The sequence below is a fragment of the Mobula hypostoma genome, chromosome 4 (genome assembly GCF_963921235.1).
Source record: "Mobula hypostoma chromosome 4, sMobHyp1.1, whole genome shotgun sequence".
NCBI lineage: Eukaryota > Metazoa > Chordata > Chondrichthyes > Myliobatiformes > Myliobatidae > Mobula > Mobula hypostoma.
Window position 1 is genome coordinate 83,810,859 of NC_086100.1, and position 27,727 is coordinate 83,838,585.

General features: G+C 43.2%; 1 protein-coding gene across 7 annotated transcripts in view; it reads right to left on the minus strand.

Annotated features, from left to right (window-relative positions):
* Nucleotides 1–8,884: 8,884 nt before the first annotated feature.
* yeats2 (YEATS domain containing 2) overlaps nucleotides 8,885–27,727 on the minus strand; it is a 175,116-nt gene continuing 156,273 nt past the window's right edge. For 6 of the 7 annotated variants that reach the window (XM_063046068.1, XM_063046067.1, XM_063046071.1 and 3 more), the window contains 3 exons: nucleotides 20,701–20,775; nucleotides 13,733–13,806; nucleotides 8,886–10,052 (listed from right to left, as the gene is read on the minus strand). In XM_063046068.1, the coding sequence (XP_062902138.1) occupies nucleotides 9,926–10,052; nucleotides 13,733–13,806; nucleotides 20,701–20,775 (276 nt within the window). In that variant the 3' untranslated portion in view covers nucleotides 8,886–9,925. Of the gene's footprint in view, nucleotides 10,053–13,732; nucleotides 13,807–20,700; nucleotides 20,776–27,727 lie in introns of all 7 variants that reach the window. The other variant, XM_063046072.1, reaches the window with a different exon arrangement.

Sequence of the window (27,727 nt, forward strand, 5' to 3'; positions counted from 1 at the left end):
AATTTACATATTACTATTTAACTATTTATGGTTCCCCCGGGATCAATAAAGTATGACTATGACTATGACTATGACTATGACTAATTCTGAATCCACCTGGCCAAACTTCTCTGGATCCCATGCCTTCTGACTTTCTGAATAAGCCTACCATGTGGAACCTTGTCAAATGCCTTACTAAAATCCATATAGATCACATCCACTGCACTACCCTCATCTATATGCCTGGTCACCTCCTCAAAGAACTCCATCAGGCTTGTTAGACACGATCTGCCCTTCGCAAAGTCATGCTGACTGTCCCTGATCAGACCATGATTCTCTAAGTGCCCAGAGATCCTATCTCTAAGAATCTTTTCCAACAGCTTTCCCACCACAGACGTAAGGCTCACTGGTCTATAATTACCCGGACTATTCCTACTACCTTTTTTGAACAAGGGGACAACATTCGCCTCCCTCCAATTCTCTGGTACCATTCCCGTGGACGACAAGGACATAAAGATCCTAGCCAGAGGCTCAGCAATCTCTTCCCTCACCTTGTGGAGCAGCCTGGGGAATATTCCATCAGGTCCCGGGGACTTATCTGTCCTAATGTATTTTAACAACTCCAACGCCTCCTCTCCCTTAATATCAACATGCTCCAGAACATCAACTTCACTCATATTGTCCTCACCATCATCAAGTTCCCTCTCATTGGTGAATATGGAAGAGATGTATTCATTGAGGACCTCACTCACTTCCACAGCCTCAAGGCACATCTTCCCACCTTTATCTCTGATTGGTCCTACCTTCACTCCTGTCATCTTTTTTTTCCTTCACATAATTGAAGAATGCCTTGGGGTTTTCCTTTACCCTACTCGCCAAGGCATTCTCATGCCCCCTTCTTGCTCTTCTCAGCCTCTTCTTAAGCTCCTTTCTTGCTTCTCTATATTCCTCAATAGACCCATCTGATCCTTGCTTCCTAAACCTCATGTATGCTGCCTTCTTCCACCTGACCAGATTTTCCACCTCACTTGTATTTGTTTTGATTAATATAGTTTCATTATTTGTTTAAATTAGTGGTGCTGCTCCAGCCTGAAGGAGTTTAAACATGACGGTAGCAAATCGGTATATTGATAAATTATGCCCTGTTTTCATTTTTGACTATGTTAAATGCCTTATTGGCAGTGGGGCAGAATATGGGGTGCTAGAAAGTTCAGATATCCTCTTTAAGTGTGGGGTAAGTCCTCTTGCTCAGCACTGTTGGTGCTTTGTTTTTTGTGGCTTTTTTAATTCACTTATTGCTGCTCAGCTGATCTTAAGTTGGGGTTCTTCTCCTCCAGAGTGACATGTTTGTTATAAAGGGTTATGACCAGTAATATATTAAAACTGTGCACTTGGAACATTAAGGGGAGTCATTCACCAATCAAGAGGAAGAAAATCCTACTAAATCTGAAAAAGGAAAGGGTGGATGTAGCCTTATTGTAGGAGACACATTTAAATGATAAAGAACATCTAAAACTGCAACAGAGTGGATTTGCTGCCTTCTTCCACCTGACTAGATTTCCCATGGTTCCTTCACCCTACCACTCTTTATCTTCCTCACTGGGACAAATTTATCCCTAACATCTTGCAAGAGATCTCTAAACATCGACCACATGTCCATAGTAAATTTCCCTACAAAAACCTCATCCCAATTCACACCCGCAAGTTCTAGCCTTATAGCCTCATAATTTGCCTTTCCCCAGTTAAAAATTTTCCTGTCCTCTCTGATTCTATCCTTTTCCATGATAATGCTAAAGGCCAGGGAGCGGTGGTCACTGTCCCCCAGATGCTCACCCACTGAGAGATCTGTGACCTGACCCGGTTCATTACCAAGTACTAGATCTAGCATGGCATTCCCCCTAGTCAGCCTGTCCACATACTGTGACAGGAATCTGTCCTGGACACACTAACAAACTCTGCCCCATCTAAACCCTTGGAACTAATCAGGTGCCAATCAATATTACGGAAGTTAAACTCACCCATGATAACAACCTTGTTATTTTTGCACCTTTCCAAAATCTGCCTCCCAATCTGCTCCTCTGTATCTCTGCTGCTACCAGGGGGCCTATAGAATACCCCCAGTAGAGTAACTGCTCCCCTCCTGTTCCTGACTTCCACCCATACTGACTCAAAAGAGGATCCTGCTACATTACCCACCCTTTTTGTAACTGTAATAGTATCCCTGACCAGTAATGCCACCTCTCCTCCCCTTTTTCCACCCTCTCTATCCCTTTTAAAGCACTGAAATCCAGGAATATTGAGAACCCATTCCTGCCCTGGTGCCAGCCAAGTCTCTGTAATGGCCACTACATCATAATTCCATGTATGTATCCAAGCTCTCAGTTCATCACCTTTGTTCCTGATGTTTCTTGCATTGAGGTACACACACTTCAGCCCTTCTACCTTACTACCTTTACACCATTTATTCTGCTTCTCTTTCCTCAAAGCCTCTCTATATGTTAGATCTGGCTTTACTCCATGCACTTCTTTCACTGCTCTATCGCTCCGGGTCTCATCCCTCTTGCAAATTAGTTTAAACCCTCCCGAACCATGCTAGCAAACCTACCTGCAAGGATATTGCTCCCCCTCGAGTTCAGGTGCAACCCACCCAATCTGTGCGGTCCCACCTTCCCCAGAAGAGATCACAATGATCCAAAAATCTAAAACCCTGCTCCCTGCACCAACTCCTCAGCAACGCATTCAACTGCCATCTCCTTCAATTTTTACCATCACTGCAAGGCTTATTGAGAAAGTAAGGAGGCATGGGATCCAAGGGGACATTGCTTTGTGGATCCAGACCTGGCTTGCCTGCAGAAGGCAAAGAGTGGTTGTAGACAGGTCATATTCTGCATGGAGGTTGGTGACCAGTGGTGTGCCTCAGGGATCTGTTCTGGAACCCTTGCTCTTCGTGATTTTAATAAATGACCTGGATGAGGTAGTGGAGGGATGGGTTAGGAAGTTTGCTGATGACACAAAGGTTGAAGGTGTTGTGGATAGTGTGGAGGGCTGACAGAGGTTACAGCGGGACATTGATAAGATGCAAAACTGGGCTGAAAAGTGGCAGATGGAGTTTAACCCAGTTAAGTGGTCCATTTTGGTAGGTCAAATATGACGGCAGAATATAGTATTAATGGTAAGACTCTTTGAAGTGTGGAGGATCAGAGGGATCTTGGAGTCTGAGTCCATAGGATGCTCAAAGCAGCTGTGCAGGTTGACTCTGCGGTGAAGAAGGCCTACGGTGTATTGGCCTTCATCAATCGTGGAATTTAATTTAGGAGCTGAAAGGTAATGTTGCAGCTATATAGGACCCTGGTCAGACCCCACTTGGAGTACTGTGCTTAGTTCTGGTCACCTCACTACAGGAAGGATGTGGAAGCCATAGAAAGGGTGTAGAGGAGATTTACAAGGATGTTGCCTGGATTGGGGAGCATGCCTTATGAGAATAGGTTGAGTGAACTCAGCCTTTTCTCCTTGGAGCGACGGAGGATGAGAAGTGACCTGATAGAGCTGTATAAGATGATGAGAGGCATTGATCGTGTGGATAGTCAGAGGTGTTTTCCCAGGGCTGAAATGATTGCCACAAGAGGACACAGGTTTGAGGTGTTGGGGAGTAGGTACAGGGGACATGTCAGGGGTAAGTTTTTTTTTACTCAGAGTGGTGAGTGCGTGGAATGGGCTGCTGGCAACGGTGGTGGAGGCGGATACGATAGGGTCTGTTAAGAGACTTTTGGATAGGTACATGGAGCTTAGAAAAATAGAGGGCTATGGGTAAGCCTAGTAATTTCTAAGGTAGGGACATGTTTGGCACAACTTTGAGGGGCGAAGGGCCTGTATTGTGCTGTAGGTTTTCTATGTTTCTAATAATAACAAATACTTTATTGATTCAGAGTGGGAAATGGTTTTATTATAGCAGCACCATTTAAAAACACACTTAGCAACAATAATAACTAATAAAGTACATAATAATGTACACAATAATTTATCAATGTGCAATAATAATGTACAAAATAATAAAACAGAGACTATTGTACTATGATGTGTATTCTCCTGTCACACAGAGATGAACTGTTGTCTATGCTTATTGCATTTGGTAGGAAAGATTTTCTGTAACGATCCTTGTGACGGTGGAGCTGAATGAGTCTGTTTGAAAGGTGCTCCGCTGCTTATTCAGTAGGTCATGGAGAGGATGTACCTGATTGTCCATAATGGATAACAGTTTGTTTAGTGACCTCCTCTCCACCACTAACTCAAAATAGTCTGAGTTGTAACCAAAGACAGATCCGGCCTTTTGAAGGGTTTATTTAGTCTTTTTGCATCTCCAGCATGAATGCTGCTCTCCCAACATAAATCCACAAAGACTGCAACAGATTGGTAAAAGATCTCCAACATCCTGCTGCACATCCAGTCAAGTCTGTTGTCGAGGCCAACACCCAAATATTTGTACTTCTTCACCACCGCAACTTCTTCACCCAGAATGTATACAGGACTCTTCCTCCTAAAATCAATCACCATCTCCCTGGTTTTGACCACATTCAGGAGCAGGTGGTTCCTCCCGTACCACTTCATAGACTTGTTCACCAGTCCTCTGTACTCTGACTCCTGCCCATCTCTGATACACCCAACCACCGCAAAGTTACCAGAGAACTTCTGCAAGTGACAAGACTCAGACTGAAGTGTACAGTGTGAACAGAAACAGAGACAGGACAGTCCCTTGTGGCAGTCCAGTGCCACGCACCACCATCTCAGACAGAGAACTACCAGCTGTGCAAACTGGGATCTATCTGTCAGGTAGTCAGTAATCCAGAGGAGGGAGGGGTGGAGAGAGAAGGCTTCGGGGGCAAGGAGGGTGTGTCGTTTGGACAAGTGGGGGAGGGGTCAGCAGGAGGTCCCAAGTTGAACCTGTTGAAAAACAAGTTCAATTTATTAGCCCTATCCAGGCAGCCCTCGATCTTCCTTTCCTTAACCTTGAAGCCAGTGATCTGCTTCACACCTGACCACACATACCTTATGCTGTTCTGCTGGAGCTTGTACTCCAGTTTCTTCTTGTAGGATTCTTTGCACTTCCTCGGCCTTACCCTCAGTTCACGCGGTACTCGCTTCAGTACTTGTCTATCTCCAGACCTGAAGCTTTCTTCTTCATATTCGGAAGTTCTTTCAGTATACTGGAGATCCGGCGCTTGTTGCTGGGGAAGCAGCGTACAGGACTGGCTGGCAAGATAGTGTTCTCACACAATTTGATATAGTCTGTGATACAATCAGTCATTTTGTTAATGTCCTCCCTGTGTGGCTGACATAACACATCCCAGTCCATCCTCTCAAAGCATTCCTGTAGTACCTCGTTAATATCCTGAGTCCACCTCCTTACAGTCCATGTTGATTCAGGCTGCCACTGGACAAGAGGCACGTACCTGGGGGTTAGCAGGCCGGGATGTGATTAGATCTGCCAAGTAGGGGAAGGGCAGCAGCACTGTATGTACATTCACATACAGAAGGCCCCGTGTTTTTTTGTCCCACGTAGGGCAGCTGACATATTGATAAGAAGTTGGTATTGTTGCCTTGAGAGAAACATGATTAAAATCCCCAATATCAGCCACAGAAGCATTGGGATATTGAGTTTGTATTCTAGCGACGGTCGAAAGAATAGTGTCGCACGCTGCATTCGCATCAGCCAACGGTTGAATGTAAACAGCAACTAAAACGGCGGTTGAGAATTCCTGAGACAAATAATATGGTCGTATCCCAACAGCTAAGAGCTTGATGTCCAGGCTACATATTGTAAACAGTCCTTTACAGTGACATGTCTGGGATTACACTATCTTTCATTCACAAACACGGCAATCCCTCCTCCCTTCTTCTTACTGCTCAGTGTAACATCTGTCTGCTCGAATGGTCTTGAAGCCAGGTATGGTAGCACAATGGTCCAGAAAATTTGTGTGCAGCCAGGACTCAGTAAAGCACAAAACACTGCACTCCTGGTATTCCCTCAGGGACCTAATCAGTACACCGAGCTCCCCCATCTCATTTCCCCAAGGGCCTCATGTTCCCCATGACAATCGCAGGAATAGAAGGTTTATATTTCCACCACTTAGTCTTAACCTTCGCAATGGCCCTGCAGCCTCGCTGTCTCCTCTTAAGCTCCCGTGGGATCTTGGGCCACACTCTGGAGCCATTCATAAAATTTTCAGTGTTGCTCCTTGGTGGGAAGCTCAATGTTACTCCTTGGAAAGGATGCTCAGTATGTCATCCATAAGAGCTTCAGTGCCAATCCAGCAGGAAGATGGCTTGATGTTATTCCAAACATGAGAAAACCTGCAGATGCTGGAAATCCAAAAAACAAACACAAAATGTTCGAGGAACTCAGCATCTATGGAAACGAGTAAACAGTCAATGTTTCGGGCCAGGACCCTTCATCAGGACTGATAGATGCTGCCTGGCCTGCTGAGTTCCTCCACTACTTTGTATGTGGCAACGTTATTCCAATGTGACACCAAGGTATGTTACACCATGAGAAGGAGACTATGTATTTCTTCACACAATTGAGGCAAGGGAGGTTCTAAAAATGAAGCTCAGTAAAGTGTTACACCATAGGAAATAGTTCAGTGTATCTCCATATGAAGAAGGCTAAGTGTTTCTCTACATAAAGGAAGCTCGGTATTCCCATCTAGAAAGCTTAAAAGGAAACAGAAGGAAGCTGCATTATTCAAAAGTTTAGTGTTACTACATAGGAGCAACATTGGAAGGAAGATCGGTGTTAGGGACAGAATCTGTGTTATTCCATAGGATGGAAGTTTTAGTGCTATTTTTCAAGATGTAAGCTCAGAGTTATACTATAGGACACAGGATTGCTGTAAAATTTGATGCAACCATCCAGCACAACCCATTTCATCTTATGATTGTTAATTAGTAGGAATATCTTTAATTATTCTTTTGAATACTTCCTTTTATTAGTCCTTGGAAGAGAAAAAAAGGTTCAAAGGTTCATTTTGTTGTCAAAGTATACAACTCTGAAATTCTTCTCCTCCAGATAGCCACAAAACCATGAAAGAACAGAATCAGAATCAGAATCATCAAACCCCTCTAATACCTCCTCCCTCCACAAAATCAGAACAGGCACAGACCCCCAATCCCCCTCCCCCACACACAAGAAAACTGAGAAAAATTGGGAGAAAAAAAAACAGAATATAAAATACTAAGATCGAAAAATGTCTATAGTCCCAAGTCCATATCCAAAACGCAGAAAACCTGGGTAACATTCTCTGATCACGGCAGCATGCCTTTCCCTCTCTGGCAGCAGAGCGATCCCTCAGCAATCATAGTGCAGTTTCCTCCCTCTGTAGCAGAGTGATCCCGCCAGTGATCAAAAGGCAGACAGCCAACGCTCACTTTCCGCATTTCCCTTGGCATATCAATCTCCCTCATCGCTTTAATTGGCAAACAACAAAGCTTTAGTTAGCAAAATGGTGTTGAACATGTCTGCTATCATACAGGTCATAAATAGTGCTGAGATACTTACCTGGTTTTTTTCCCCACAGCCATGGACTAAGATGGAGGCAAATTGCCCCAGTACCCATTTTCTGTTGAAATATATATGTGGCCACTGAAGGGCACTCATCTATGATGCATCCTGAAATTTTTCTTCACAATTCAGAACCACTTAATCTGCTTTGTAGTCAATGAAACATCGTCATTGTTTCACATAGGAAATTAAATATGGGAAATGACATTCATGGGTGAGTGTAATGTTTGACATTGATCCTAACATGCTTGTCATCAATTTGATAAGCAATGCAAGTGTATTGTATTGACAGTATATATCTTTCCAAGCCAGTGAAGTAAATAATGAACTAGGGAATACCCTGCAGAACGTGGTTAGAAGGTGACCCAATCCCTGGTCTCAGATACCGAGTAAAACCGTGTTCAGCTATTTCACCAGTCACTGATTTTAATTCAATATCAGCCATAGCCCAATTGATGGAATTGTCATCTAAAATTATAAAGTTCTGGGTCATCACAAACACAAGTAGTCCAGTGCAGCCACCGAGGAAATGCTATGAGTAGATTACATGACATATTTCCTACAGTATTACAACATCCAGAATGCATAATGTTGTAAAGGGATCTGGGACCGAAAAGGCGGGGGAAGGAACTGTACAAGTGCAAGACCTTAGCACTAAAAAAATCTTCTCTAGTTCTCCCACTGTTAAATAACAGTCTTTCCACCAAGGGTTACAAATGTCTGTCTTATGAACACTCCTACAAACAAATGAACTCCCATAATATTATTACATACATATGTGTCTGTTCTTACAAATGGCAGAACTAGTTTCCTCCCCCCCCCTTTTAGTAATTGTTCTTTCTTATCAATGCTTTTCATGCCATTTATTACAATTCTGTGGGATATGGTTACCATCTCGAATGGTTTTCATGCATTTTTTTTACCTACAGACAAATTTGAGCTATGGATATCTATAAAAATGGAACCCATTCATTACCTGGGGACAGCCTGTACTAACATAAGAAAATAGAAATTGGAAATGGGCAGAGGCCATTTGAGTCTGCTTCTCCATTTAATCCAATAGCTAAACTTACTGTAACTTCTACAAAGGATTGCAAATTTTTGCCCCAAACGTTCTTTTAATGGTAATCTTAGTCCTCTAATTACTGACACAACAACTGGAGGAAAGGTTTCACTGGAAGGTAAATAGTCACAATTGAACAGGTCTGCTGATGAGAGCTGTTTTGGGTCTTTTCCATAAGCTAACAAGAATTTTATCTTTCTTCATGAGATTTCTACTTTACCTCAGGTATGCATATCTCAAGCTTGGGACCATAATCAGAATTATACATGTAAACTTAGAACAATATTATAGAGTAGCTCCTGGAGAGAGAAAAAACAATTCATCAAGTCTCATGATATTACCTCAAAAATATTCTATGCTCCACAGATAGCCAAAACTCATTTATTTTAAACTGGATTCAAGTCTTTTTATTCAACTGAATATTCACGTTACTACCTCTGGTTTCAGAAAGAGGATAGAATAAACATATTATTTTCCAGCAATGCCAAAACAACAGCATTCTTATCCAGCAATGGTTTTAACCATTCAGATTCAGACCAGCACACGGACAGGAGAATCTGTTTTGTAAATGAGCCAAATCAGCTGCACTGCACAATGCTGCTCTTTAACTAAGTCACAGCAACAAGTGTCTTTGGCCAAGAACTGAGGGCCAAAGGCAGAGCCCAACTCCCATTAGTCAGCTCAATATATTGTATGAATGCTGATGTGCTGAAGGTAAGATCCGGCCCACACTTGAGATTCAAGAGCAGGCAGGTGAAAAAGTTCTGCGGTGAGATTGTTGTACCTCAGCCACCAAAGGGTTTTTTAACTTGCTCAATAAAAGATGTGACTTTAAATCTGTGCCAGTACCATTTTGTGATTTTTTTTATTGTAATAAAATAACAAGCCATGGTGATCTGACTCATCGGGTACATTCCCTGAACACAGAGACAGCTTTTCCTTAGGTCCTCCTGCATGGCATAACAAGTACAGACTGCAGCTCTGTTCTTATTTTCTTTCACTCATCAGACCAATGGTAAGGCCAACAAAAGACATGTCACTAGTGGTATTGCCCTTTAAAGTCTTTTTCCAGGTGTTCAATCAACAAAAGCAATGAGTCCACCCCCTCCCATATTGCATCCCATCTTCTACAACAAGCACTAGTTTCACCCAACGTTGTTTGACCCAGCTTTGTTAAGTGTGAAAAGCTTGTATTCCAAAGCAGCACAGTGACACTCTCTCCCACTCTTGGCAGGGTAGGAAGAGGAAAGAGTGCACTGATGTGGGGACATTCACAGGTCCATCTGAAAGCAGGAACAGCAATGGAGTGGTGGGGGACTTGAGGCTTTTCATCGCTCTTGCTGCGGAGTCTGTTCACTTCTCAGGACGCCCATGTACTTGTTGGTGAGAAAGTCACAGACAGAAATGTTGCAGATAGCTTGGTGCACGTTGGTTAAACTTAGCTCTTTTGGTGCCCTGAATCAAACAGAAACAGAAGATTCACCATTTCCAAACCAGACAGCTCAGAGACCACTCAATTATCATATGTGCTGTTTCTTTGATAGATCTATTTGCGAAGCACAGAATCAAATATTACTGTGACGATTGTACGCTCTAGTATCAATTGTTTGGCGACAATAAAGTAAAGCAAATTTGTTTAACTAACTTTGTTCTATTGATTCCCTTGTCGATGACTCTTTAAAGACAATTCTGATTTGAAGACCACTATTTAAGATCAGTTCCACATTCTTCCAGAAAGGTAGTGCAAATCATAATAATTCATTATGTTAAAAAACCTCATCTCTCCCAGGTCTCTTTGCCTCTTGGCTGAAAAGCTGGTTTGCTAACTATGACTTGTCTCTGATTGTGCGTTTGTTGCACTAATATGATGCATTGCTTCACTGAGTTGTATAACTTATGGTCTGTGTGTGACTGAATCTACTTGTCTATAATGCTGCTGTAAATACATTTTTCATTGTACCTATACTTCACTATACTTCAGCACATCAGAATCAGAATCAAGTTTATTATCACTGGCATACGTCTTGAACTTTGTAGTTCTGTGGCAGCAGAATAGAGCAAAATATAAAACAATTACTATAAATTACAATAAAAATTTGTATTCAGAAGCTGTAGCTAAAATGTTCAGCACGGGTCTTCAGGCTCCTGTGCCGCCTCCCTGATGGTGGTAATGGTGCACGACCCTTGATCTTTCAATCCTTTCCTTGTGCCCCAACTCTTTTGTAATTCACACTGAACAACTGGAACACGTGACTGATCTCACGTGGTTTGCCTATATTAACTCAATTGCATTTGTTTATTTCTGTGCAGTTGGAAATCTCAGACACTGGCTCAGCATTAGTGTGCAGTGGACAGCCAGGGAAGTAGCAGTGCTGAGGCTGACATCCTATGGGACACTGATCTTTAACCCTTTCTGATCTTACTTCAATGCAGACTCTCTGAGGATGATTCTCTGGTGAAAGAATGTAGAACAAGGGACTACAGCTCCAGGGTAAAGGGTTACCAACAAGATTGAGATGAGAAGGAACTTCTGCTCACAGAAGGATGTGAATCTCTGAATTCTTTAACCCAAGAAGTTGTGGATGCTTGAGTTCTTAAAATGCATTCAAAACTGACACAGACTTTCGGACAACAGTGCTTCAATGGAGAAATAGGAAGAAATATGAAGACTGAGGTCAGCATTACCAATCCTCTAACCAGATTACACTGAACTCCTCGAAGAGTGATGGAACTAATTTCAAAATTAACCTTTAAAACAAAAGGATCTTTTTCCATGGCAAGGAAAACATCTGTTTCTACTTCGAAAGCTCATCTTCTTTTCAACTTTGGTACAACTGACTGTGTCATCTTCCTCTTACACTTGAGTTGCAACTGAGGGGCACTATTCCCAGTGGGTTCACCCTGAATCAGATACAGTACCTTGTACCTCCATAGCTTTCTCTTTGCACACTGGCATCATTACTTACTGAGTCTTCCAAACTTCCATGCTTTTCCCTGCCCTCTTCCTGATCTGTACACTGCAGACTTGGACCAGGCTGGGAATACCTAACTTATGGACACCCCGTACACACGAATGAATGCCAGTAGGATGTATGGCATAGATTTGCCGGTTGGCGGCAAGCGTTTTCTGTCAGGTGGGTACAGGACATGTCCCTGTACCTTATTCCCCTACCACCACTTCTGCTTCCCTTGAGCCACAAGAGTCGGGAGCTGGGTCAAGCTGAGCAGAATTACTTACTCGCTCACTGTGTAAGTAAGGCCAACTGACGGCTGCTCTTTGTGTATCTTTTCAGTCTCCTGTCTCACTGCTGCTGTGATCCTCTCCCACATGCTGATTTTGTTCATTTCTGACTTGCAAGCAGATCAGGTTACAAACAGTTTGCAGGAACTGCCTGTAACCTTTAACTCTGTTATCTCCCTCACAATCCTCTTATCTCTAAGTAGTTAAACTGCTGGCTTTAGGAGTCATTTGAAGATGGAATATAATTTCCTTGGGTTAAATATTGGGAAGTCTATAGGCAAATAATTTTAACTTCAGCTACAGATTTCACTCACAAATCGTGAGTCCATCATTCCCCAGCACTAGTGAAAGCTGAAGCAGTTTCTAACCATGTCAAATTCTAGTCTTAAGAGTTGAATATATAAACACAAATACCTCAAAATAAAAACATCAGCAACATCCACCAACTGCATATCAACCAACACACATCAAAGTTGCTGGTGAACGCAGCAGGCCAGGCAGCATCTCTAGGAAGAGGTACAGTCGACGTTTCAGGCCGAGACCCTTCATCAGGACTAACTGAAGGAAGAGTTAGTAAAAGATTTGAAAGTGGGAGGGGGAGGGGGAGATCCAAAATGACAGGAGAAGACAGGGGGGGAGGGATGCAGCCAAGAGCTGGACAGGTGATTGGCAAAGGGAATATGAGAGAATCATGAGACAGGAGGCCTAGGGAGAAGGAAAGGTGGGGGGGGGGGAACCCAGAGAATGGGCAAGGGGTATAGTCAGAGGGAGAGAGGGAGAAAAAGGAGAGTGAGAGAAAGAATGTGTGTATAAAAATAAATAGCGGATGGGGTACGAGGGGAGGTGGGGCATTAGCGGAAGTTAGAGAAGTCAATGTTCATGCCACCTTGTTGGAGGCTACCCAGACGGAATATAAGGTGTTGTTCCTCCAACCTGAATGTGGCTTCATCTTGATAGTAGAGGAGGCCGTGGATAGACATGTCAGAATGGGAATGGGATGTGGAATTAAAATGTGTGGCCACTGGGAGATCCTGCTTTCTCTGGCGGACAGAGCGTAGGTGTTCAGCAAAATGGTCTCCCAGTCTGCGTCGGGTCTCGCCAATATATAGAAGGCCACATCGGGAGCACCAGACGCAGTATATCACCCCAGCTGACTCACAGGTGAAGTGTCGCCTCACCTGGAAGGACTGTTTGGGGCCCTGGATGGTGGTAAGGGAGGAAGTGTAAGGGCATGTGTAGCACTTGTTCCGCTTACAAGGATAAGTGCCAGGAGGGAGATGGGGGGGGGGGGGGACAAATGGACAAGGGAGTCGCGTAGGGAGCGATCCCTGCAGAAAGCCAGGGGGGGGAGGGGGGAGGGAAAGACTTGCTTAGTGGTGGGATCCCGTTGGAGGTGGCGGAAGTTACGGAGAATAATATGTTGGACCCGGAGGCTGGTGGGGTGGTAGGTGAGGACCAGGGGAACCCTATTCCTAGTGGGGTGGCGGGAGGATGGAGTGAGAGCAGATGTGTGTGAAATGGGGGAGATGCATTTGAGAGCAGAGTTGATGGTGGAGGAAGGGAAGCCCCTTTCTTTAAAAAAGGAGGACATCTCCCTCGTCCTGGAATGAAAAGCCTCATCCTGAGAGCAGATGCGGCGGAGATGGAGGAATTGCGAGAAGGGGATGGCATTTTTGCAAGAGACAGGGTGAGAAGAGGAATAGTCCAGATAGCTGTTGCTTTTGAAATCTCATCACCCTTCAGTTACCATGCTCCAACCCCAACCTCCTACCTGGTTAACATCAGCTGAAAACTTTACACTCCACCAAGTCCTGCTCATTCATCTATGTCCTTGGCTACAATGGGTGTCAAACCTATTACCCCTCAATCAGTTAGAAATAAGGCAGAACTGTACCTGTTATGAGGAGTATTCTGGTATGCAATTCCCAAGGACTCTCGAAGAATGTCACTTACAAGCTGTTCAGTGGCCTAGAAACAAGGATGAGACAGATCAGTATCAGATAAGGATATTACTTTGCTGAAGGCTGCAGCTTCTGCCAGCCCTTTCATTCTGTATCCTGCTCTCAACTACAGAGACTGAAGTTCCCACTAACAGAAGAACCAAACTCAAAGCCAATACACGGGAGAAAATAGCAGTTTTTTTGATGATGTTTCATCTCATAGGGTTGGGCATAACTGTTTTACATAGAAACATAGAAAATAGGTGCAGGAGTAGGCCACTCGGCCCTTCGAGCCTGCACCGCCATTCAGTATGATCATGGCTGATCATCCAACTCAGAACCCTGTACCAGCCTTCTCTCCATACCCCCTGATCCCTTTAGCCACAAGGGCCATATCGAACTCCCTCAAATATAGCCAATGAACAGGCCTCAATTGTTTCCTGTGGCAGAGAATTCCACAGATTCACCACTCTCTGTGTGAAGAAGTTTTTCCTTATCTCGGTCCTAAAAGGCTTCCCCTTTATCCTTAAACTGTGACCCCTCGTTCTGGACTTCCCCAACATCAGGAACAATCTTCCTGCATCTAGCCTGTCCAATCCCTTTAGAACTTTATATGTTTTAATAAGAACCCTCCTCAATCTTCTAAATTCCAGTGAGTATAAGCCTAGTCGATCCAGTCTTTCATCATATGAAAGTCCTGCCATCCCAGGAATCAATCTGGTGAACCTTCTTTGTACTCCCTCTACGGCAAGAATGTCTTTCCTCAGATTAGGGAACCAAAACTGCACACAATACTCCAGGTGTGGTCTCACCAAAGCCTTGTACAACTGCAGTAGAACCTCCCTGCTCCTGTACTCGAATCCTCTCGCTATGAATGCCAGCATACCATTCGCCTTTTTCACTGCCTGCTGTACCTGCATGCCCACTTTCAATGACTGGTGTACAATGACACCCAGGTCTCGTTACACCTCCCCTTTTCCTAATCGGCCACCATTCAGATAATAATCTGTTTTCCTGTTCTTGCCACCAAAGTGGATAACCTCATATTTATCCACATTAAATTGCATCTGCCATGAATTTGCCCACTCACCTAACCTATCCAAGTCACCCTGCATCCTCTTAGCATCCTCCTCACAGCTAACACTGCCACCCAGCTTCGTGTCATCCGCAAACTTGGAGATGCTGCATTTAATTCCTTCGTCTAAATCATTAATATATATTGTAAACAACTGGGGTCCCAGCACTGAGCCTTGCGGTACCCCACTAGTCACTGCCTGCCATTCTGAAAAGGTCCCGTTTATTCCCACTCTTTGCTTCCTGTCTGCCAACCAATTCTCTATCCGCATCAATACCTTACCCCCAATACCGTGTGCTTTAAGTTTGCACACTAATCTCCTGTGTGGGACCTTGTCTAAAGCCTTTTGAAAATCCAAATATACCACATCCATTGGTTCTCCCTTATCCACTCTGCTAGTTACTACTACGTCAACTGAGGCCTAGGGGGGCTGGCATCCGGCACGATGACGGACTCTCCACTTCTCCCTCTCCCTCATCAGTGTGTTCAGTTCATCTACATTAGCCGCGCAGCTGTCTTCTAGGAGCGTGTTGACCATAGTCTTGGGAGTGCACCCAAGGTTCATCCTCCCATGCTTGGGCTCCCATATGATGACTAGGCTGGCAGGTAGCTCAGGGTGGCGTAGACAGTGCCCCGCTAGTTGCAGTCTTCTCGCCTCGATTGTAGTGGAGAGCATTGGTAGGTTGTTATAGAGCTCAAAGTTTGTCATGTGCTGTTGCCAACTCACATCAATAGCCATCTGGAGCATTCGTGTATAGCAACCATCTAGAGACTTTCGCATCGTCTTGGTGAGTGTTCACGTCTCGCATCCGTACGTGAGAATGGATTCTATGACTGCTATGAAAATCCTCTTTTTAAACCCTCTGTTCAGGTTCGACTTTCAGATTTCCTTCATGTCATTCACAGCCCTCCATGCCAGCGCCATCCGTATCTTTATGTCCTTCTCCGAACTCATCATTCTTGACCTGAGGTACTTGTAGTCAAAGACTTTCTTAATGGTATCATTCTCTACAGTCATGAGAGTACCTTCGTCACAGTTAAACGCCATGTACTCTGTCTTTTTAGCGTTTAGGTGAAGTCCAACTTTATTGCATTCTATTTCCACTTTTGTCAGTAGCTGCTGTGCTTCCTGATCAGAGAGCAGGACTATGTCATCTGCAAAATTGAGATCTGTGAGTGTAACTGGTCTGACCCTTTTGGTTCACCCTGGTTTTATGGTAAAACCAAGTTTGTCAGGATCTTTGGTAGCTTGACGCAGAGTGTAATCAAGGACGATTAAAAAGATGTAGGGTGCCAGAGTGTCTCCTTGCAGCACACCAGCTAGGAGCTCGAACACTGCTGTTTCTCTGTCTGGTGATACAACTTTCGCCATGGTTTTGGTATAGCTGGACTCTATCGCTCTCAGTACACGGTCTGGCACTCCGTAAGCTTTCAGCATCTTCAGCATTTTACCTCGGTGAATGGAGTCCAAAGCTTTGCAAAAATCGATGTAAGTAAGCACGGTTGGTAGGTTGTTCTTCTTGACTTCCTCAATGATCCTACGGAGAGCAAGTATTTGCATTACTGTTGTGTGCTTCTGCCGAAAACCATTCTGATTGAATCTTAGCTTAGGGTCAATGGCGGTGCGAATCCTATTCAAAATCATCCGATTGTATAGCTTTGCTAAGATGCAGGTCAAGCTGTTACCGCAGTAGTTATCTATCTTTGTGAGGGATCCAGACTTGGGGACTGGGATAACGTTTGAGAGTGACCACTGTTCTGGTTTGTCGCCTTTCATCAGTGCCGTAATACACTTGTCCAGCAAGATGTCGTCCAGGTCGCAGATCTTCAGGACATTTGGCGGTATCCCATCTGGTCCAGCGCTCCTGCCCTGTTTGAGTACATATTTGGCCTTCTTCAGTTCCTCAATGGTGAATGGGCAATCATCGATGTCAACTTGCATTAGTATCGTGGGTATGTCCTCTTCTTCTTCCATGATCGTTGGAGGGCTTCCCAGTAGGTTCTTAAAGTGAGTAAACCATGTCAGGATACGGCCCTCTGCTGCTTTACCACTTATATGACCTAATGGGGACTTCTTCCATCTACTGATCTCATTGCCTATGCGCTATGCTTCTCCATGCTGCATGTCTTCATTAGCAGCTTCTATCTCTCTAATCCTCTCAGCTAGTTCCTCTTCCTTCAGTCGGTCATAGGTGGCAAAGAGATTCTTCTTTGCTGTCTTGAACTTGTCTCTTAGCTCTTCTATTTCGCTCCTTCTAAGTTCGGCATGACAAGCATTGACCACACTTCTTGCTGAGACGACGTCAGGGTGTTTCGAGATCCGACTCTTCTTGATTCGCTTCACTGTAAGCAAACTCTTTGTTGCATCTGTGTGTGCTTCCATGAGCCATTGATAGTGGTTGGTGGCAGTCTCTTCCTCCCCACTTTTCAGTGGGCCGAAGCGATTTCTCACCTCCACTGTGTACTGAGCTTGAAGAACAGGTTGTGAGGAGAATGCCTTCCAGTCTATCTTCTCCTTGGGACCTGTGGCTTTGGGTTGCTGCAGGCTCAGTCTCACTTGCATTGACACTACTCTGTGATCAGAACTGACCGAGTTGAAGGTGCTGTAGGCTTCTGTGTTGATCACACAATTTCGCCATTTTGTTCTTACGAGGATGTAATCAAGCTGTTTCCTGTACATGGAGGCTCTGTTTTCATATGTCCACAGTTTACCAGCTCGCTTCTTGAATTGTGTGTTGGCGGCAATGAGACTGTGTTCCTAGATGAAATCAACTAGGTATTGTCCATTTCTGTTGGTAAGGTCTTGGTATGAGTATGGAACATCTTCCAGTCCGACGTGGGCATTAAAATTGCCGAGCACAGCCAGGAAGTTATGTGCTGGTATTGAAGTGACAGCTTCATGAAGTTTACTGTAGAAGGCCTCCACCTCCTTCTCCTTGCTGCAGTTGTGGGGGGGAGTAACAGATGATGACAGAGATCGCCGGGTTTCCGTCAAATTCCGCAGTAAGGATTCTGTCACTGATTGAGACTACGCCCCTCAGTGCCTCCTTCGCCTTGCGTTTCATCATCAGCCCTACTCCACCTTGTGCTGACATCGTCGTCGGCTCTCTCCATGCGGACGAGCTGATGAGGTGCATCCCCTCTACCTATGTGAACCTTATCTCTTCGTCAGGGTGTACATGATGGTGTACTTGGATCCCAGGATGGAGATCTCGTATCTGCTTGCTTGTGATGCCAACTCTGTGCATCGAGGCAACAGGCAGATGGTGTTTGCGTTGAAGGTTGAGATGATCGTTTTTACCTTACAACGCAAAAGAGGCACAGATCACTCGGCCCCCTTGTCGGACTCAACCCTCCCCGTGGGGTTTGAGGTTGCATCTTCGTACTGCCTGTCTAGACCAGGGTCTGGGCGTTCCGCAGAGTTCCTAAGCACTCCCTGCTCTGGAAGTATAGGGTTTGTTGGGTTGTCTGTCATCATAATGCCTTAAAAGGCGCAAAATGAAAGACTGTGTGGCGCGCCACTCCTCACACAGACAGTAGGTGGCCGTTGACTCACAAAGAGTTCACCCGCCCTATGACAGGTTTTGTTTTAGTCCTGCTGGGTGCCTAGTTACATCCTCAAAAAATTCTGTAAGATTCGTCAGACATGATTTTCCTTTCACAAATCTATGTTGACTTTGTCCGATGATTTCACCGCTTTCCAAATGTGCTGTTATCACATCTTTGATAACTGACTCTAGCATTTTCCCCACCACCGATGTCAAGCTAACCGATCTATAATTCCCCAGTTTCACTCTCACTCCTTTTTTAAAAAGTGGGGTTACATTAGCCACCCTCCAATCCTCAGGAACTAGTCCAGAATCTAACGAGTTTTGAAAAATTATCACTAATGCATCCACTATCTCTTGGGCTACTTCCTTAAGCACTCTGGGATGCAGACCATCTGGCCCTGGGGATTTATCTGCCTTTAATCCCTTCAATTTACCTAACACCACTTGCCTACTAACATGTATTTCCCTCAGTTCCTCCATCTCACTAGACCCTTGGTCCCCTACTATTTCCGGAAGATTATTTATGTCCTCCTTAGTGAAGACAGAACCAAAGTAGTTATTCAATTGGTCTGTCATGTCCTTGTTCCCCATGATCAATTCACCTGTTTCTGACTGTAAGGGACCAACATTTGTCTTAACCAGTCTTTTTCTTTTCACATATCTATATAAGTTTTTACAGTCAGTTTTTATGTTCCCTGCCTGCTTTCTCTCATAATCTTTTTTCCCTTTCCTAGTTAAGTCCTTTGTCCTCCTCTGCTGGACTCTGAATTTCTCCCAGTCCTCAGATGTGCTGCTTTTTCTGGCTAATTTGAATGTTTCTTCTTTGGAATTGATACTATCCCTAATTTCCCTTGTCAGCCATGGGTGCACTACCTTCCCTGGTTTATTCTTTTGCCAAACTGGGATAAACAATTGTTGTAGTTCATCCATGCAATCTTTAAATGCCTGCCATTGCATATCCACCGTCAACCCTTTAAGTATCATTTGCCAGTCTATCTTAGCTAATTCACATCTCATACCTTCAAAGTTACCCTTCTTTAAGTTCAGAACCTTTGTTTCTGAATTAACTATGTCACTCTCCATCTTAATGAAGAATTCTACCATATTATGGTCACTCTTACCCAAGGGGCCTCGCACGACAAGATTGCTAACTAACTCTTCCTCGTTGCTCAATACCCAGTCTAGAATGGCCTGCTGTCTAGTTGGTTCCTCAACATGTTGGTTCAGAAAACCATCCCGCATACATTCCAAGAAATCCTCTTCCTCAGTACCCTTACCAATTTGGTTCACCCAATCTATGTAGATTGAAGTCACCCATTATAACTGCTGTTCCTTTATTGCATGCATTTCTAATTTCCTGTTTAATGCCATCCCCAACCTCACTACTACTGTTAGGTGGCCTGTACACAACTCCCACCAGTGTTTTCTGCCCCTTAGTGTTATGCAGCTCTACCCATATCGATTCCATATCCTCCAGGCTAATGTCCTTTCTTTCTATTGTGTTAGTCTCCTCTCTAACCAGCAACGCTACCCCACCTCCTTTTCTTTCATGTCTATCCCTCCTGAATATTGAATATCCCTGAATATTGAGCTCCCATCCTTGGTCACCCTGGAGCCATGTCTCTGTGATCCCAACTATATCATATTCATTAATAACTATCTGCACATTCAATTCATCCACCTCGTTACGAATGCTCCTTGCATTGACACACAAAGCCTTCAGGCTCGCTTTTACAACACTCTTAGCCCTTATACAATTATGTTGAAAAGTGGCCCTTTTTGATTTTTGCCCTGGATTTGCCTGCCTGCCAGCCACTTTTACTTTTCACCTTTCTACTTTTTGCTTCTACCCTCATTTTACACCCCTCTGTCTCTCTGCACTTGTTTCCATCCCCCTGCCACATTAGTTTAAATCCTCCTGAACAACAGTAGCAAACGCTCCCCCTAGGACATTGGTTTTAGTGACAAGGTATTTCACATTGCCATTGTCTGTAGACTGCTCAGTTTGTTAGCATCCAAGTACTAAAATTTACAACCTGCAGTGCTCATTAATCATAATCACAGGCACAGGAGGTACTGCAAATGCTGGAAATCTAGATAAATACACACAATGTGCTGGAGGAGCTCAGCAGGTCAGACAGCATCTCTGAATGGGAATAAACTGTTGACGTTTCAGGCCAAGACCTTTCATCAGGACATCAGCATTGCTCATTAATCATAATATTACGTAATCACTTTAGTGTATCTCTTTTCTGTACCAACATTGAAAATGTAGTTGGGTTCATCCTGACTTTACCTTTATAATCATGTCTTCAATCACAGGGGCGAAGACGTGGCTCTCCAATTCCAAAGGTTTAATGGCAACACCGATCTGCCACAGGATAGAAAAGTAGTCAGTGTAAGGAAACTCAACAGTACAATGGCGACAGTCAATGCAGAGAAATTCAGCAGCAGGAAGAGTGGCAGTCACTTCTGGGAAATTCCAGCAGCAACAGAGACAGTCAATGTAAGGAAATTTGTCAGAACCAGGAGGGACTGACTTGCAGGAAAGTGAACCAGAAGAGGCAATACTCACAGCAGAGATATCCAGCAGTCGGAAGAGGACAAATATGCACATAAATATATTCACACAGAGGTACAGTCAGTGTAGGGGAATCTACCAGCAGAACCATGACATCCAGTGCAGTGAAATTCAGCAGGAGAAAGGAGAACAGTCACTGCAGGGATATTAAACAGCTCAAAGTACAGATTGGAGGAGATTTAGTGGAGGCAAAGCCACCAGCAAAAATGGGCACAATAAGCAGAAAGGGTGACAGATGTGCAGTGATATTCTCCAGTGGAAAGGGTGCAGTTAGCTTGAGGAAATTCACAAGAAGAAAGGGTGACTGATGTGCAAGGAAATTGACTAGCACAATTGATGAAACTGGGAACTCCATGAACGGAATGGCATGAAGCAAACAGCTTCTGCCGACACATTGAAAGTGTCAATAAACACAATCTGATACAGTATTTTTCAGAAGGGGAACTGGGTTTATTGATGAAATGAGATCTCTGAATTTGTCATCAGAATGCACTGGTTTAAGATTCAGTTTAATTTACTGTCATACACAGCAAGGTGCAATGAAATTCCTTGCTCATATGCAGCTCATAAAGTAAACAGTGCACATAACAGTAATAACAATAAATAATGTGATAGTTGGAAAATAACAGAAAAGTGCAAAGATAATAGTTCAGAGAAAAATGTTATATTGACAACAACGGAATAACCAAGAAACGGAGAACACGGCAGCACCACCTGGACGGGGTTGTATGAAACCTAGTGGTTCAATGAGGCAATTTGGAATTATATTTTAAAATTTTGCTTGTTGTTTCAATGTTTAACCTATATTAGTTTAATTTTAAAACATACTTTTATCAGACTTAATTTAAAAAATATAAATATTATAACTTAACCTATAGCAAATGCAGACAGTGTATCTGAGTGGTAGAACATGGGAATTTATAAGCAGTGAGACTGTCGCAGTGGAATAAGTCTGCAGTTAACAGCTTTGTCTGGAAGCTGTCCAGCTCACTGACAATGTGTTGTCTATGAGTCTGACATATTCTGACACATAACACGGAATAGGAGACCTTGGAGAGTCTGCTTCAGAGTTGGTCACTTATGACAGTATAGATTAAAATGAGGTTGGTGTGTACTAGTGAGTACATAATGAGATCTTTGAAGATACCGAACCTAAGCAGGATAGAGCAAAGGGGCTCATAATACTGTGACAGTAGGGTCAAGGGACAAATCTTATTTGTTATGTTGCTTCATTGATGCTAGTCTGAGGGAAATGAGGGCCAGTTGGAAACTGCCAGTCCATATAATTAATTTAAAGAACTCAATCACACAGATTATCATCTCTAGATTACTTATGAGTCTCATACAAATTATCTTAAAGAATGGTGCAGCTGATAGAGCTATTGTCTCCCAGCTCCAGTGACTTTCAGTGCTGTCTGGGTTATGACTGCATATTCTTGCTGTGACCACATGGATTTCACGCCAAGTGCTCTGGTTTCCTCGAATATCCCAGAAATATACAAGTTGGTAAGTTAATTGACCACTGTGAACTGCCCCTAGTGTATGTGGTGGAATTTGGTAAAGGTTTCTGGCACTGTTAGTACAAAATAGGGTTAGTGTCAATGGGTACTCAACGATCAGTGCAAACTTGTCCGTTTCAGCACTTGGTCACTCTACGATAATATGTGGAATTGAGGATGAAAGAAAGTTGGGTAAGAGGAGCTTGGGATTGCAGTAATAGTTACTTGTGGAATGTAGTTCCAGATTTAAAAAGCAAGAGGGTCCTGTAAGGACCTTTGGTAGAGCTTGAGATTGTCTGGGCATTAGGCATTTGGAAGGGGCCAAAAAAATAACAAGTTGGGTTTAAGCCAGCAGCCAGTGTAGGAGCCGGACAGAGTTAGAGTGGGGAACTGAGGCTTTGCTTAGGCTAGGTTGTGGGTTTCTGTCAGGTTTCTCTTTCTTTCTTTATTAGTGGTTAGCTGGAGTGGTGAGAACAGATTCCAGGTCTGTGATATGCTCCTCATGCAAGATGTGGGAGATCTGGAACACATCCAGTCTTTCTCACTGCTACATTCGTGAGAAGTGCATCTGGGTGTAGTTCCTTATAAACCGTGTTAAGGAACTGCAGCTAGAACTGGATGACCTTCCGAGTTCAAAGTAAATTTACTCTGAGAGGAAATGATCTTAGAAAAGCCATCTCACATGTGAAGTGGCAATTCCAAACCAAACTTGAATCTTGAAGGATGCTAAACAGCTGTGGCAGGGCTTGAAGCACATCACCTCCTACAAAGCAAAATCAAGTAACATCTGTGACAACAAAGTTTTGCTCCCAATGAGCTCAATGCCTTTTATGGTTGCTTTGATCAACAGAACATGCAAGCATCTTCATGAACTATCATGGCTTCCGTGATTTTAGTCTCCCAGGCCCACGTGAGAGCATCCTTCTGAAGGGTGAACCCACAGGAAGCATCTAGCCCAGATGGTTTACTTAGTTGAGTACTGAAGACCTGTTTTAATTAACTGGCTGACCTGTACTGACTTTTTTAACCTGTCGTTTCAGAAGTCTGAGGTACCCACCTACTTCAAAGAAGTTTCAATCATACCAGTGCCCAGGAAGAACATGGTAAATTGCCTTAATGACTATTGTTCAGTAGCACTTATATCCACTGTGATGAAGTGCTTGAGAGGTTGGTCACGAAGTGTATCAATTCCTACCTGAGGAGAGACTTCAATCCGCTCTAATTTGCCTACCATAACAACAGGTCCACAGGAGATGTTATTTCATTGGCTCTTCACTCAGCTCTGGAACATCTGGACAGTGAATATGCATGCCTCAGGCTGCACTTCATTGATTACAGCTCAGCATTTAACACTATCATCCCCTTGAAACTAATCACTAAGCTTTAAGACCTAGGCCTTGATAAATCCTTGTGCAACTGGATCACTGATTTCCTCACTTGCAGACCCCAGTCAGAATGGATTGGCAAAGTATCTCCTTCATATTCCTCATTACCACAGGTACAACACAAGACTGTGTGCTTCGCCCTCTGCTCTGCTCCAAAGCCATACTGTTGCTGGTCGAATCCAAGGTGGTGACGAATCAGCATACAGGAGGAAGACTGAAAATCTGGTTGAATAGAGCCAAAACAACCATCTCTCACTCAACATCAGCAAAACCTAACAGCTGATTATTGACCAAATGAAGAAGAAACTAGAGGTCCATGAGCCAGTCCTCATTAGGGGATCGAAGGTGGAGAGGGTTAGTAATTTTAACGTCCCTGATGTTATCATTTCAAGGGATGTGTCCTGGGATCAGCACATTGCAATTACAAAGAAGGCACTACAACATCTCTATTTTCTTAGAAGTTTATGCAGACTAAAGATAACATATCAAAGTTTGACAAACTTCTATAGATACACAGTGGAGAGTATCCTGACTGGTTACATCAAGGCCTGCTTTGGAAATACCATTGCCCAGGAATGAAAAAGCCTACAAAAGTGGGGGATACAGCCCAGTCCATCACAGGCAAAACCCTCACTACCATTAAGTGTGTCTACAAGGAGCATTGCCACAAGAAAGGAGCATCTGTCATCAAGGACTCCCACCATCCAGATCATGTTCCCTTTACTCTGCTGTCATTGGTAAGGAGGTACAAGAGTCTTAGGTCCTGCTACAGAAAGCTGCAAACTCAGTCAGCTCCATCAGGAACACTAGATTCCCAAGCATCAAGGACGTCTTCAAAAAGCAATGCTCAAAAAGACAGCATCCATCGTTGAGGACCCCCATCACCCAGGACATGCCCCCCTTCTCGTTGCTACCATCAAGGAAGAGGTACAGGAGCCTGAAGACACACAATCAACAGTTTAAGAAAAGTTTTGTCCCCTCTGCCATCAGATTTCTGAATGCACGATAAATCCATGTACACTACCTCACTTTTTATTGCTTTCTTTTTTACACAACTTATTTATTTCTTTTAAAATATTTTTATTCTAAATTATCGCTTCTTTATTGTGTATTGCAATGTACTGCTGCCGCAAAACAACAAATTTCACTACAAATGCCAGTGATATTAAATCTGTTTCAGATTCTGATTCCCACAGCACCAGGTTCAGGAACAGTTATTACCCTTGAACCATCAGGTTCCTGAACCAGCATGGATAACTTCACTCACCTCTGATTCCATAACCTATGGACTCACCTCCAAGGACTGTACAACTCATGTTCTCAATATTATTTATTTATTTATTGTTTTTGATATTTGTAGTTTGTCTTCTTTAAGCACATTGATTGTTTGTCAGTCTTCGTGTGTAGCTTTTCATTAATCCTATTTATTTGTCCTATTGTGAATGCCTGCATGAGAATGAATCTCAGGCTAGTACAGGTTGAGCACCCGTCACCTGAAGTGACTGAAGCCCGAAGTGTTTTGGATTTTGGAATATTTTCATCTATGTAATAAATTATCTTGGGGATGGGACCCAAGTCTAAACACAAAATCTATTTACATTACATATACAGCTTATACATATACCCTGTAGTTTTATATAATATTTTTAATAATTTTGTGCATGAAGCAATAATGTGTACCTTGAACGATCAGAAAAGTGAGCTATTACTACCTCGATCAACCTCACTACCTCAGTACCTTCATCAGCAACGATCTTGATAAACTCATCTATGAATTTCTCTGCTGTTTCATGAACAGCAGACCCTTGATCACCACAAATCTTTAAAAATTTAATACTGTGGCCTTTTCTTAAATTTCTGCAACCAACTTGCTGAATACACACAATTATCTTCAATGTTCAGTTCATTATGATATATCTGTTTCATCTCTGATCAGCATACTGTTAAGCAAAAGTTTGGGCACCCCGGTCAAAATTTCTGTTACTGTGAATAGCTAAGCGAGTAAAAGATGAACTGATTTCCAAAAGGCATAAAGTTAAAGATGACACATTTAAGCAAGATTATTTTTTTATTTCCATCTTTTACAGTTTCAAAATAACAAAAAAGGAAAAGGGCACCCTGCATGGTCAGTACTTAGCAACACTCCCTTTGGCAAGTATCACAGCTTGTAAACGCTTTCTGCAGCCAGCTAAGGGTCTTTCAATTCTTTTTTGGGGGATTTTTGCCCATTCTTCCTTGCAAAAAGCTTCTAGTTCTGTGAGATTCTTGGGCCGTCTTGAATGCACTGTTTGGTCTATCCACAGATTTTCAATGATATTTAGGTCAGGGGACTGTGAGGGCCATGGTAAAACCTTCAGCTTGCGCCTCTTGAGGTAGTCCATTGTGGATTTTGAGGTGTGTTTAGGATCATTATCCTGTTGTAGAAGCCATTCTCTTTTCATCTTCAGCTTTTTTACAGACGCTGTGATGTTTGCTTCCAGAATTTGCTGGTATTTAATTGAATTGATTCTTCCCTCTACCAGTGAAATATTCCCCGTGCCAGTAGCTGCAACACAAGCCCAAAGCATGATCGATCCACCCCCGTGATTAACAGTTGGAGAGGTGTTCTTTTCATGAAATTCTGCATCCTTTTTTCTCCAAACATACCTTTGCTTATTGCGGCCAAAAAGTTCTATTTTAACTTCATCAGTCCACAGGACTTGTTTCCAAAACGCATCAGGCTTGTTTAGATGTTCCTTTGCAAACTTCTGACGCTGAACTTTGTGGTGAGGATGCAGGAAAGGTTTTCTTCTGATGACTCTTCCATGAAGGTCATATTTGTGCAGGTGTCGCTGCACAGTAGAACAGTGCACCACCACTCCAGAGTCTGCTAAACCTTCCTGAAGGTCTTTTGCAGTCAGATGGGGGTATTGATTTGCCTTTCCAGCAATCCTATGAGCAGTTCTTTCAGAAAGTTTACTTGGTCTTCCAGACCTCAGCTTGACCTCCACTGTTCCTGTTAACTGCCATTTCTAAATTACATTACGAACGGAGGAAACGGCTACATGAAAACGCTTTGCTATCTTCTTATAGCCTTCTCCTGCTTTGTGGACATCATTTATTTTAATTTTCAGAGTGCAAGGCAGCTGCTAAGAGGACCCCATTGCTACTAATTGTTGGGACAAGGTTTAAGGAGTCAGGGTATTTATAAAGCTTTGAAATTTGCATCACCTTGCCTTTCCAAACAATGATTGTGAACAAGCCATAGCCCTAACAAGCTAATTAAGGTCTGAGACCTTGGTAAAAGTTATCTGGGAGCTCAAATCTCTTGGGGTTCCCAAACTTTTGCATGGTGCTCCTTTCCTTTTTTTCACTATAAAATTGTACAAAACAAATACACTAATCTTGCTTAAAATGTTGAAAAGAATGTTCCATCTTTAACTTTATGACTTTTGGAGATCAGTTCATCTTCTACTCACTTAACTATTCACAGTAACAGAAATTTTGACCAGGGGTGCCCAAACTTCTGCATGCCCCTGTATGTTCACTCACAAGCTAACAAATCCACTCTTTCAATATACAATTGAGACCTTTGTTTTTCACTTTATGCATTGTTTTTCTATTTTTTGTTAACTTCAATTCATTACTTTCAGCATAGAACTTTAACAGGTCATAGATGGTGGTTGCTCCTCTGTCAGATGCTTCACACTTACACTGCTGTCAGGTTTTTCCAACAACTTGGCTTTGTGCTATGATAAACATAAAAGCTTCCTCTTTCTTTTCACTATTACCCACAGGGGTAACTGCAAGTCTTTGACATTTTCAACAATAGCTCCACAGCACAGAGCAGAGAATAAGCACAAAACACATGGAAATCAT